This window comes from Berghia stephanieae, chromosome 9, assembly GCF_034508935.2.
Source record: "Berghia stephanieae isolate SIO BIC M18660-M18661 chromosome 9, UCSD_Bste_1.3, whole genome shotgun sequence".
NCBI classification, from domain to species: domain Eukaryota; kingdom Metazoa; phylum Mollusca; class Gastropoda; order Nudibranchia; family Aeolidiidae; genus Berghia; species Berghia stephanieae.
In genome coordinates, this window is record NC_088368.1 from 851619 (window position 1) to 866551 (window position 14933).

The 14933-nt window shown below is 38.4% G+C and overlaps 1 protein-coding gene across 1 annotated transcript in view; it reads right to left on the reverse strand.

Moving 5' to 3' along the window:
• The window catches only part of LOC144980224 (ATP-binding cassette sub-family A member 2-like), a 99939-nt gene extending 87173 nt beyond the window's left edge, over nt 1–12766 (reverse strand). The window contains exon 1 of the mRNA XM_078927821.1: nt 12185–12766. Within this exon, the coding sequence (XP_078783947.1) occupies nt 12185–12250 (66 nt within the window). The 5' untranslated portion in view covers nt 12251–12766. The remainder of the gene's footprint in view (nt 1–12184) is intronic.
• Between the last annotated feature and the right edge of the window lie 2167 nt (nt 12767–14933).

The window sequence follows — 14933 nt, forward strand, 5'->3', positions numbered from 1 at the left end:
AACAAACAAAAAAAAAAACTAAACAAAAAACAAAAAACAGCAAACAAACAAAAAAAAAACAAACAAAAAAACAAACAAGAAACAAACCACAAAAAGCTAATTGAGCTTTTCAACCAGTTCACTGGCGCACTCTGGGAAAAAAAACACGTATTTAAAAATTTGGCCAGAAAACTCGTCCTTCAAATATCGATCGATTAATCTCACCTAGGACAAACTATCAAACCTGGCACTTCCGTGGTCTTCCTTAAAGAAGGTTTGAGAGTTTTTGCCAAGAGGACGGTCACATAAATCGATCGACATTTAAGGACGACTTTTCTGGACAAATATTTACATGGGACTTTTTACACAGTGGGAGGTCAGGAACTATAGGGATAATGGAAAACACAGTAAGTACCTCCCTGCCCACTGTGGGAGGTCAGGAACTATAGAAGACACAGTAAACACCTCCCTGCCCACTGTGGGAGGTCAGAAACTATAGAATACACAGTAAACACCTCCCTGCCCACTGTGGGAGGTCAGGAACTATAGAAGACATAGTAAACAGTAAGTACCACCCTGCCCACTGTGGGAGGCCAGGAACTATAGAAGACACAGTAAACAGTAAGTATCTCCCTGCCCACTGTGGGAGGTCAGAAACTATAGAAGACACAGTAAACACCTCCCTGCCCACTGTGGGAGGTCAGAAACTATAGAAGACACAGTAAACACCTCTCTGCCCACTGTGGGAGGTCAGGAACTATAGAAGACACAGTAAGTACCTCCCTGCCCACTGTGGGCGGTGAGGAACTATAGAAGACACTGTAAGTACCTCCATGCCCACTGTGGGAGGTCAGGAACTATAGGGAGAATGGAAACACAGTAAGTACCTCCCTGCCCAATGTGGGAGGTCAGGAACTATAGGGAGAATGGAAACACAGTAAGTACCTCCCTGCCCACTGTGGGAGGTCAGGAACTATAGAAGACACAGTAAGTACCTCCCTGCCCACTGTGGGAGGTCAGGAACTATAGAAGACACAGTAAGTACCTCCCTACCCACTGTGGGAGGTCAGGAACTATAGAAGACAGTAAACAGTAAGTACCACCCTGCCCACTGTGGGAGGTCAGGAACTAAAGAAGACAGTAAACAGTAAGTACCTCCCTGCCCACTGTGGGAGGTCAGCAGACCTGCCTACTTGGAATTGGAAAACTTCGTAGTTTTCAGGGGAAATATCACAGCAGATATGACAAGTACCAATAAAAATGGTCAATTCGTGTTTAAATACAGTAAAGCAATGCTTTAAACGCCTTTATCTCTGGCAACAACACTGTGGTGTCCAGGCGTTTAATGAATTAAAGACCTTGATATCATTGTCAATTCGGGCCAAACAAAATTCGTATTTCTACGAGATGTTGGTAGCAGAAGGCAGGCGTGGGCCAGGAACTCCACCCAGTTTTAATAAAATCCACCAAATGCTCAAAGCGTTTTACAAAAGATCCCAAGCACCAATAACATTTAACATTTTAGGACAAGACACGAAGCCCGTAGGGCGCATTTACTTTTTATATCTTCCGCCAGGTTATTCTTTGACACCTGAGTACGGTAAAATACGATGAGAAAAGATCAGTTTTCAAGGAGTCAACGTTGCCAAGTCTATAACAGGACTCGAACTCGACCTCAAGCCCCGACCCTTGCTGCCCTATTCTATCAAAAAAAAAAAAAAAGAAAAGAAAGTATTTGACATTTTGCCCAGAAAGATATGGATGAAAACGCCTCTGGCCTCCAGCCAGTGATTCACGATGACGGATACGTTGCCAGGACTTGGCTGTCCCAGATGTCACCTCACTGTGGACATTTTATCCTTTTCAAACACGCTGTTTGTGGCTGTACCTACTCATTTGTTCTTTTCATCTTTTTAATCTGTAGTGTGCATATTTTAGTATAGAGCGGTGCGTAAAAGTGCGGATTTATTGATTAAGCGGGAGTTATAGACGATTTATATATCAATATCATCATGATCATGATGATGGTTATGATTATGATTATTATTATGATTATGATTATGATTATTATTATGATTATGATTATGATTATGATTATGATTATGATTATTATTATGATTATGATTATTATTATGATTATTATGATTATGATTATGATTATGATTATGATTATGATTATTATTATTATTATATTATTATTTATTATTATTATTATTATTATTATTATTATTTATATTATTATTATTACTATTATTATTATTACTATTATTATTATTACTATTATTATTATTATTATTATTATTATTATTATTATTATTATTATTATTATTATTATTATCAGGTCACGTTGATTCGATATTTCTAGAGTGTTATTAAGCTTTTGATAAAGCAAATCATTCATGAATATAGATAGTATGCGCTTGGCTAAGAAGCTCACAACATTGCCATCCAGAAGTATAACGGACCAACACACAACACTTTGGGTAACTATGAACTTTTATAGTTTGGTTAATACAGTCAAGTGAGAATTACTCATAAAAAAGGATGGCAAAAAACAATAACAAAGACCCGAGTGACGTCAACTTCATTCTATCTATTGAAAAAAGCTTCAGATGGAGGAGGGCATGCCAGGACAAGGAGTTTGACATTACATTGCCTATCAATAATACAGTAGTTATTGATGGGGATTGGGGATAGGACCTCATAGAATACAGGGCGGTAACATCGGGATTACTTCAGGGACTACACTTGATTCCAATACTTTTCCAAATTAATATAGACTTTCCTATTGAACATCTGACTCCGCGAACCACGTTAAGATACGTGATCGGAGACATACAGACAAACCAAACACTGGACATGACTCCAAATAAATCATAATGCAATCCATCTCCTAGGGGAACATTCTCCTTTGGCCCGAACTCGAAAAAAAAAGACAAGAGATAACTGTGCATGCCACAACTTGAGGAATTGGGACATAATGTCTTCTTGCTCAAAGAAAAGAACAAGACGTGGACAGCGCAGTGCTAGAACTCCAGATAAGGTTCCAGGCAGGACCTGGGCAAACACTAACAATCTTCATTCCAAGAGAGAGGGACAAAGCAATAAAAAGGATAGGGTAAAGATGAGGACATAATCTATGGACGGGTGGGGGGGGGGGGGTGGGAAGGGGTTACCTCAAACTAAGTCCAGACAAAAAGGCCACCGCCTGTCCCATGGGTGCAAGGCGTGTGTCGTAGTTGACCCTGAGATTGGAGTAATGAGAAGACGTGTATCGTTACTGGATAATGATGATGTGTACCCATCCCTATTCGATGTGTAAGTGGCTGGTGTGTCGAGACCAGTGCAATCAGTAACACAGGTCACGGGTGTGGTTTAGAAAGGAGAGGGTTGGGAATGTCATTACGTAGGCATTTACTATTTGTAGCCTTATCACCCGGGGATAGAAATGTCCCCCCCCCCCCCCCCCTCAATCATCCAATGGTGGATAAACCATAAAAAAGGGTTTATTTTAAGCAGCCCAATCACATCAGAGCAATCTTGCCTGTCACCCGAAGCAATCAGCAACACAGATTGTGAGTATTCATTACAATAGTTTTGACACACTGATAAAGGAATTGCATTGCGCCATCTAACAACGCCATGCAATCGACTGGGTTAAAATGGTGTGAGCGATGCCCTGGGTCTGTTTGTTTCGAGTGGGAGGCTTTTTAAACAATGTTGGATCACACTCAACCATCGGTGTGTCAAGAATAACACACACACACACACACACACTTTGCGAAGTCCAAGGTTCGAGATTTTTTTTTTTGCCGAGAAAAGGTATTTTAATGGGCATGATCTATAGATAGTTCGAAGATGACGTCACTCAGGTCTTTGTTATTGTTTTTTGCCATCCGCGTTTATGAGTAATGCTCACTGAACTGTATTAACCTGGCTATAAACGTTCATGGATACACACAGTTTTGTGTGTTGGTCCGTTATACTTCCGGATGGCAATGTTATGAGCTTCTTAGCCAAGCGCATACTATCTATATTAACTTTCCATGTGCTCGAGGTCATTGGTCACTTTGCAAAATGTGCTCAAAGTGACCCACATAGTGAAAAGTGCTCACAGCTTTCGAAATATCTAAAATCACGATTCTTCATTTTGTTCAGTTTGACACATGTGTATGTTTACAACTTTCATAAACAAAGCAGCGTGTTTCCATTTTAAAAGAAATAACCAATGGTTATACAGCAACAAATCATGTGATTGATGACTTGGTTGGACGAAAACCTGAATATAGAGATCGCTCCCATTGATGGACGACATTTCAAGGTCGAGTTTTCTCGCCAAACGTTTAATGCGTTTTTTGTTTTTGATAATAGATAGTATGTGCTTGGCTTAGAAGCTCATAACATTGCCATCCGGAAGTGTAACAAAACTGTGTGTAACCTTAAACGTTTATAGTCTGGATAATACAGTTTAGTGAGAATCACTCACAAACGCGTATGGCAAAATATAATAACAAAGGCTTGAGTGATGTCATCTTCGTTCAATCTATACGGCAGACCGTTCCGTTGTGGTGAAAACAGACATGCCTCCCAGACATGAAGTCATTTTACCACCACCGTCTTATACAAGCGTAGTGTCGTGGGCGTCGTAAATTAGAAGCCTGACACTGACCTAAACATGACGTCACAAAAGAAGACGATTATCATCAAACAAAAGTAAAAAGTGAGTTGTAGCAAGGAGGTTGAATTACTGATTACAACTCACAATTACTTTGTTTTTTTCGTCATCTCCGTCTTCTTTTATGACGATTTTTTCTTCTTCTTCCTTCAAATTTTGAAGATTCCACAGACCACAGTATTTTTTCGTTCAATGTCGATGGTATAACGAGTACAAGTGGACCACTCTTGAGTGGGGAACCAGAAACTTGGATGACTTCCTCTTGTTTTGTTGAATATCACTGAGGGGTCGTTTCACTTGGTCGTTTAGTTTTAGCCTTTGCAAACCATTGTTACTTTTGTCACGCTTTCGTCTCTGTTGTACGTAGTGGTTCGAGATTTAAATCAGTTTCATATTTTGTATCTTTGTGGTTTTGATTTATAAATTTCACGGCTCTATTTTGTATTCGTTCCATTTCTTGTATTTCTGATTTGTGACCTATCATCTCAAAACGGTATTATGTAGGAACGAACCATATGCCTAGAAGCCGAATTAAACGTTAAACTGGTCAAAAATTTAAATTTTTGACATTAGCACCCTATAACATGGTATCCATTCTCCTCAATAAAATATACAAACTCAACACAAGTCTGATATTTCTGGCTATAAATTCAATTTTCAATATCTTAACCAACCCGACTTAATACCGTTTTGAGGCGAAGGGTCACATTTGTGGTGAGGGCCCAGGACAGAGCTACTACATTCTAGTGTAGGTCTAACAAAGGTTGAAGTTTTGTAGCATTTAAATTGTATTCTCCTCCTGCTGTTGTATAAGTTTCTTCTCAGGAAACCAGCAATGTTGCATATTTGGGGGACGACTAGTTTGGTGGAAACACTGGCAAACGTAAGGGGCGGCGTTTTTGAATATCGTTCAATTCGTTCTAAAAGGTAGAAAGGGCCAGGACTCTCAAGACAAAGGTACACAAAAACACAAGCTTTGAATTTAATCCTTTTCTCAACAGGCAGCCAATGCAGGTCATGAAGCAGAGGTCTGGCAGAATCGCACCTACGCTTCATGAATACTAGTCTGGCAGCGCTGTTTGGACAATCTGAAGACGTCTCAGACTCAGATTATGTTGCCAAACAACATATTTCGACGGAAACCGCACTTGTTAGCATTATTAATACGATTCAGTAGTCTGATGTCACGCCGCCTGGCAACGGCGGCCATCTTGGTTCTAAACAAAGAAAATCATTACTTTTTATTCTTCATGCTGGCTAGAACTTTTCATATGCCTTGAGATCAGAATGTGTAAAAGTCAAAACATTATCAAATTTAAGGGGTTTTTTTTTCTCCTCTGGATACGCTTTTATGCTCGCCGGAGAAATATTTCATACGGGCGTCCGCCATTGTTCCGATAGTTTAGAGCCAGTGTTACTAAGTTACCATGCGACTGGTGAAGACTATTCTCTCTCTCTCTCTCTCTCTCTCTCTCTCTCTCTCTCTCTCTCTCTCTCTCTCTCTCTCTCTCTCTCTCTCTCTTATAGATAGTTCGAAGATGACGTCACTTGGGTCTTTGTTATTGTTTTTTGCCCCCACGTTTATGAGTAATGCTCACTGAACTGTATTAACCCGACTATAAACGTTCATGGATACACACAGTTTTGTGTGTTGGTCCGTTATACCTCCGGATGGCAATGTTATGAGCTTCTTTGCCAAGCGCATACTAGAATGAAGTTGAAGTGACTCAGGTCTTTGTTATTGTTTTTTGCCCCCACGTTTATGAGTAATGCTCACTGAACTGTATTAACCCGACTATAAACGTTCATGGATACACACAGTTTTGTGTGTTGGTCCGTTATACCTCCGGATGGCAATGTTATGAGCTTCTTTGCCAAGCGCATACTATCTATAGACAATGGTTCGTGTTCTTTAGCAAATTTGCTTGACCTATCTTCTTCTTTTGACACGATCGATCACAGTCTTCTCCTCAAACGTCTCGGAATTACTGATCACGTGTCTGCTTCATGCAGCGCTTGATTGATTTAGGTCATATTTGTGTGGACGAACTGAATAGTTCTCTATCGTCGATATAGTTTTCTAGTAATCTATTTATGTTTCACTGTCTTTTGTTGTTGGCTGAAGAAGGATTTGATCCCGAAACGTTTGGTAGTTTGAAGATGTTATATTCATTTTTGTTTTTTACTTTTTACAGTCCACAGCTTCTGGTAGATTCGTACAAACCTGCCAAATTGAAAACTTCAAATTTAGTCATTTTTATGTCAATTTTCAGTAATGTGCCACGGAAATGAGTAATTATGAAATCGTGTACGAACAAGCACAATTTGACATTAATCAGCACTTCAACTTTACATCGTCCTCATTATGTGCCGTAGAAATGCTTTATTATTGTTATTTATTATAATCATTAGTATCATTATTATTATTAGAACTATTATTATTATTGTGGTTATTATCAATATTATTATCATCATTATTATTATTATTATAGCAGTAGTAGTAGTTCTTCTTCTTATTATTATTACTATTACTATTATTATCATTATTATTATTATCATTATCATCATCATTTTATGCATTACTGAGAATTAAAATTTCGTATTTTAGTAATTGGCCATGAAATTTGTCTAAAATTCGTACGATTTGTCAGGTCTGTATTCGTATCACTTTAACAAAATTCCAAGAAAGTGCACGAACCCTGGTTTCTGTTTATTTTTGCCCCCATTACTAACTACTATGAAGGATATAGACATACATATGACCTAATCATAAATACCATTCCGACATGCACATGAACAATCAAAACAACTCGAGTGTCACCTGGCCTCTATCTATCTACTTGTTTATTCTCTACTTGACATGGATAATCACTGACACTTAGTCAGCAACTAACGACAGCTGATACATCTTATCAAATATTAGTCACCATCCTTGTTATTGTCACCATCATCATCAGCCATTATGACCTAATGGTGCGCCAAAGTCCCCAATGCCTAGAACCTCACACCTGACATGTTGGTTACCCAAAGTCCCCAATGCCTAGAACCTCAAACATGACATGGTGGTTACCCAAAGTCCCCAATGCCTAGAACCTCAAACATGACATGGTGGTTACCCAAAGTCCCCAATGCCTAGAACCTCACACCTGACATGTTGGTTACCCAAAGTCCCCAATGCCTAGAACCTCAAACATGACATGTTGGTTACCCAAAGTCCCCAATGCCTAGAACCTCAAACATGACATGGTGGTTACCCAAAGTCCCCAATGCCTAGAACCTCAAACATGACATGGTGGTTACCCAAAGTCCCCAATGCCTAAAACCTCAAACGTGACATGTTGGTTACCCAAAGTCCCCAATGCCTAGAATCTCACACGTGACATGTTGGTTACCCAAAGTCCCCAATGCCTAGAACCTCAAACATGACATGGTGGTTACCCAAAGTCCCCAATGCCTAGAACCTCACACGTGACATGTTGGTTACCCAAAGTCCCCAATGCCTAGAACCTCACACGTGACATGTTGGTTACCCAAAGTCCCCAATGCCTAGAACCTCAAACGTGACATGTTGGTTACCCAAAGTCCCCAATGCCTAAAACCTCAAACATGACATGTTGGTTACCCAAAGTCCCCAATGCCTAGAACCTCACACATGACATGTTGGTTACCCAAAGTCCCCAATGCCTAGAACCTCAAACATGACATGTTGGTTACCCAAAGTCCCCAATGCCTAGAACCTCACACGTGACATGGTGGTTACCCAAAGTCCCCAATGCCTAGAATCTCAAACATGACATGTTGGTTACCCAAAGTCCCCAATGCCTAGAACCTCACACGTGACATGTTGGTTACCCAAAGTCCCCAATGCCAACTAAGTTGCCTTCTATATTGAACCTCAATTGAAACTGGCCAGTGATTATCAGCCCACAACTTTACAACTGTGAGTGTTAGTCACATTGACATAATTCATACACCACTAGAAAGTGGAGAGAAATTCAGATTTAATATAGGAATTTCAGTAAGATGCATCAGTTTAGCCAAAGGGAATGTGGTTGTAAAACATCCAACATTTCACAGAGTGTAAAAGTAAACACTAAATGCCCAAAGTTGAAGAACGTAAAATCTTCTTATTGTCTTTGTGTATGATTGTATATCACCCCCCCCCCCCCCCCCCCCCGCCACCCCTTATTTTTTGTTTTCTTCTCGGGTCAAATTTTAAACAGCAGAAAAATGACAATGTACATGAAAATGCTGTGAAAACTGACAACACATTTCATTTGGTCATATCCCCCCGACTACTGAGACAGGGTATTCTATAAATCTGATATATCTAAAAATAGATATGATAGGCAGACGACAATTTGACAAATCAACACGATAAACATGTGATTGCTTTATCATAAACCAAACTTGATCGAGTCTTCCCTGTTATTCTAAGCGTGTCCAAATAGCCAAAGTTATTATCCACAAAATTCAACAAGAATGGATAGAGATAGATAGATAGATAAATAGATAGATAAATAGAGAGAGGGAAAGAGAGAGAGAGAGAGAGAGAGAGAGAGAGAGAGAGAGAGAGAGAGAGAGAGAGAGAGAGAGAGAGAGAGAGAGAGATTGAGGAGGACCACAGGCTTTCCTTCTCATAGCTTGTTACAGGTAATAATATAATATGGAGTTTGATGAAGATGGTGATGGTGTTATAATAATAATAATAATAATAATAATAATAATAATAATAATAATAATAATAATAATAATAATAATAATAATAATAATAATAATAATATATCTTTATTGTCCTCAAAAAAGTGGCAATTTGTCATTTGGTTACACATTTATAACAATACGATATTGACATAGACACACTCACACAAGATGCACACTAGTAACATAGTAGTTATCGTAAAAAAAAAAAAAAAAACACACCCAAAAAAACAAAAAAACAAAAAAAAAAAAACAAAAAAAAAACGACATCAACAACAACATCATCATCGTCATCATCATCACAACCTTCCTAATTTTTCTTTACAATCCTTCACTTCCACCATTCCCCTATAACACCATTCACCATCTTCATCATACTCCATATTATATTATTATTATTCCTGTAACAAGCTATGAGAGGGAAAGCCTGTGGTCCTCCTCACTCCCTCACTCTCTCTCTCTCTATCTATCTACCTATCTCTATCTCTCTCTGTTCTTTCACGCCTATGTCAGAAATAGTAATATCTTCATATTATATACATAACATGCAATTTTGTTATAGTAAAGTTACATAAAATGAGATAATGAGATTTGCACATCAAATTTCCTCAAATATCAAATAGGGGAATGGTGAAAGTGAATGATTGTAACTAAAATATTAGGAAGGTTGTTGTGATGATGATGATGATGATGATGATGATGATGATGATGATGATGATGACGACGACGCTATTGTTGATGCCGTTTTTTTGGGGTTTTTTTGGGTTTGTTTTTTTCGATGACTACGATGTTACTAGTGTGCATCTGTGTGAGTGTGTCTATGTCAATATCGTATTGTTATAAATGTGTAACCAAATGACAAATTGCCACTTTTTTGAGGACAATAAAGATTTATTATTACTATTATTATTGCACCAATTTTCGTAAGTTTCCTGTTATAAAAATAACAATAATAATAATAAGAAGAAGAAGGAGTAGAAGAAGAAGAAGAAGAATATTATATAAATATAACGTTAGTCCCATTAGAGATTTGAACCCAGGACCTTCCAGTTCAGAGTCAAACAGCTTAACCGCTATGCCACAGATCCACATATTGAATCTGTCATTGAAGTGGCGCCTGTATGTGGAATTTCAGCCATTATTTTGAATGTCAGTTGATATTAGAAGAAGAAAAAATAAAAAAGACATACAGATGTTTTCCTTTTAATTAAGTGACTATTTTTATCAAAATAATGGAGCAGTATCTAGTGTTATGTTAGGCAGCGCTCTATTAGTATTAGTGTGATATCGAGTCACTTCGATTTATTTTAAGTTATTGAAACATAGTGAATACAATTGGTGCAAATGAAAATGACGATAATGGTTTGAGTGAATATGGTAACTATCAATGCAATAATAAAAATCCTGGCCTTTTCGTTATTGCCAGACAGTGTCTGTGAATAATCAGTTTTCTTTATTGGCAGACATGTCTGGCAATGACGACAGCCTTTATTTTATCTTAAATATAAAGTGCACATTAGCAGAAAAAAAAAAAGATATAAAGCTGTTTTCCTTTTTATTACTTTAGTAAGACTATTTTTGTGAAGACCAACACGCTGGAGTCATATCTAGTTCTAGTGTTACGTCTTGTGTGGCTATGTGGTCTAGCGATATGACACTCGCTTTCGGATTGGAAGGTCTTGGCTTCGGGCCTCGCATAGTTGAGTTTTTGGAAAAGGCTCTTTACTCACATTCTCTCCTCGTACTCAGGTGTAAAATGGGTACCTGGCCGTTGACAGCATTGTCTCTATCGGAAAAAAATTTGTAATAATTTCGCCTAACAGGCATCATGTCTCGTTCTATATGTTACATGTTGCTGTTAGTCAAGGGGGGGGGGGGCCCTTTGAGTTTGAGCATGTTTATTGGATGGTTGCGGCTATTCAGACTTCCTGTGGCACTATAAATTTTGTTTGTTTTTCTTGCTTTAAAAAAAATGTTAATTATTGATAATTAATGCAAATCAAAATTACGATTGTAGTAACTATCAACAGGTAGTCGAGATCCGCTTTATTTGACGAGAAAGACAAAATCATGGATCAATTGGAAGTCCAGATATAAATGAAAAAGAAAAGAGTCCAAACTCTTCAAAAGTAACAAAAGTCAGTCAAAGTAACTATGATATAAATGAAAAAGCTTTTCTAACAACATAACACGATGTCCAAATAAAATCAGGACAAAAATAAATAATTTGACAATGACATATTCTGATAGTGTGAGTAGGAGTATTGGACGAGTCAGTGCGATATGGCCAAAACAGAATGTCTTCTGAATTTATTTTCTTTTTCTTCAGTTCCACCCTCTGCCTACCGTCCACTTTGTGTCGTTCTCCCCTTCGTCTATGCGCACGCACATTGGAGTGTGAGTCCGAATAGTCACGGGAGACTATTCAGACTCGAATCCGAAATGCCACTTCATTATTGGATATTGATATTGCTCTAAATAAACGCTCAAGTTTTTAAAGATAGAGGTTAATGGTCACTCTGCTAGAGTTAGAGTTAGAGCAATACCTAATAATTTCGATAGTTTTATGGTCTTGCCCACAAATAGACATTTGAAAGAGGAAGTAACAAAGTCAGTCTGAACAGAACAAAACTCTTCTAACTTTTCTTAAAGGATTGTGGATTAGATTTAAATTGACTTGATTGTTGACACCTTGGCCTAGGGTAATTCTTGTCTTAGCCTTATACTTATTTATTCATTTCAAGTTCGGTTTCTTCGACTTCGACGTCGAGTGAAAGAAAAATAACTCAAAATCAAAACTACTCCCTTGGTTTCTATCTGTCTACTCACCGGACTCCTCTTTTTTAAGGTAAAATTCTTCCATAGAAGGAGACGTAGCTGGTGAAAAAATCCCATGTTGCCTTTTATTTTCTTTGTTGTCTGGACTCGACTCTTACTTGGAACTTAGCGTGCGACTGACGTTCGGTCAAATGAAAACAAAACACAAGAAGAAATATAACACTCCGACAACACTACATTTTTCAACAAATCAAATCAATACAGTTAACTATCACAGAAATTTCCGACCAAATTTAATAAAACTTTCACCAACACACAAAATTCAGATCACAGCCATTCAGGCTATCAAGATATGGCGATTTTCACTCACGAGCGTGAGTGTGAGGCAGGTAAGTTAGAGTTAGATACCGTTGTGCGTATGTTAACCAGGCGTCATTGTATATAATATTCATTGTTGAAGACCTACGTTACTCTAATAATGTGCAAATGATGCCTAATTAATCCACACTATCACCGCCCCGAAACAAAATCACCGTCACTTCTGCTCGCGAAGGGGATTTTAGCACATTCGTAAACAGCTGCTGGCTTATTTTGATCACAAATGATGTCACTTTATGTTATCCCAGGGTTGCCAGATATTATTTTGCAACATCGCAAAGCTATAAGCTAACAGTTGTAAAATTAAGAAAAAAAAGTCGCCAACGTCGATATACCTCTAACCCCTAGGGATTAGATGGATGAGAGGAGAATAAGGCAGAGAGGAGAAGAATGGAGGTAGAAAATGTTCTTTTAAAAAGTTTTTGTTTTACGTCAATGTTAATGTTGGCTTATTACGCGTGATTGTTGTGAACGGCAAGGATGATCCGTGTGTGGATGTGTGACTGTTGATGTGCGGCTATGTGGTCTTGTCGTATGACACTCGCTTACGGATCGGAAGAACTTGGTTCGAGCCTCGCTCGGCGCATAGTTGTGTCATTGGAAAAGGCTCTTTATTCACATTCTCTCATCTTACCCAGGTGTAAAAATGAGTTCCTAGCCGTTAACAGCGCTGTCTCTGTCCGAAAATTTTTTTTTTGTAATATCGCCTAACAGTAACAGGCGTCATGTCCCGTCCTACATGTTAAGTGTTGCTGTTGGCCGGGGACCTCTTGTTTAGTGGATATTACTCTATATAAAAGCTCCAAAAAAAAAATAAATCAGTTGCAAAATAGAAATACGTCGATGACCTGAATTAGGTCAAAGGGGTTCGCTCAGACTTTAAAGCATTTAGTTCTGAGCCAAGAAAGCCTGGAATAAAAAAAAACCCCCATCAACAGCAAAATCAACTTCAGAAAATGGCAATTTAAAAAAAAAAGTGATGACGATGATGATGATGATGAAGATGCTGCTGCTGCTGCTGCTGCTGATGATGATGATGATGATGATGATGATGATGATGATGACGACGACGATAAAGAAGAAGAAGAAGAAGAAGAAGAAGAAGAAGAAGAAGAAGAAGAAGACGAAGAGGAAGGAGGAGGAGGAGGAGGAGGAGGAAGAAGAAGAAGAATAAGATGATGAAGCGGAAGAGGAGAAAGAAGAGGAGGAGGGGGTTGCAGACAAGGAGAAGGAACAGGGTTTTTATTCGTTTGTTGATGATGGAACCAGCCATATCATGATCATATTCAAAATCCTACGAGATAACAGAAATCTTCTTGTTCTACCTGTTCGTATGTGATTGTTTTTTATTGGCTCCGGAGTTCTTTAAGACAGAGTAGTGGTCACTGCATGACATCTGGTCTTGTGGTATGACACTCGCTTACGGATCGGAAGGACTTTGTTCGAGTCTAGCTCGGCGCAGTGTCCTTGGAAAAGACTCTTTACTCACATTCTCTCATCGTACCCAGGTGCAAAATGAGTTCCGAATGAGTACGAATGTGCTAAAATCCCCTTCACCAGCAGAAGTGACGGTGATTTTGTTTTGGTGGGGCGGTGATAGTGTGGATTAATTAGGCATCATAACCTCTCATGGAATGACCAACCATGCAAATGTCATATTTGTCATTAATCTAACCGTACATATATATATATATATATATATATATATATATATATATATATATATATATATATATATATATATATATATAATATTATGAATGTTACTTTTCTTTGTGTGTCATGATTGGAATCTTGATGAGGGATGTTTTTAAATCTATGAAACATTTTTTTAAAATACCGACAGTAAATAAATGTTTGAATTGAATTGAATTGAATGGCAGTTAGAGATCGTGTTATCAGTCTAAAGTATTTCAATACAAATACAAACAATATAACCCCCCCCCCCCCCCATACACACATACACACATAACACACACACACACACACACACACACGCACACACATACACGCACACATATCATATCCGTAAAAAAATTCAAATCGGAATAAGAGAGAGAGAAAAAAAAGTGACAGATGAGGTGCTTAAAGAGCTGAATTAAAACATGTCTCTTGCCAACTTCAGCCAACCTGGCAAAATGTGTTCTGCTGTGCTTTCTTGTGGTCATGTGACAAGTCATTGATTTCTTATTGGTCGTCCAAAAATACACGCTGCACATCACGTGATCATTTTGTTTATTCGCTCAGCTGTTCCAAACCACAAGCTTCCGTTCCTCACATATGATATATTGGGTCACGGCGAAAATCAGTTCCGCCATTCAATTTGATCTGTCGCGTACGTAACATGACGTTCACCCTTAATGTCGTCTGGTATTTCATCAAATGTACACGTTAAGTTTGACCGGGGGCGGTTTGGGTCTTT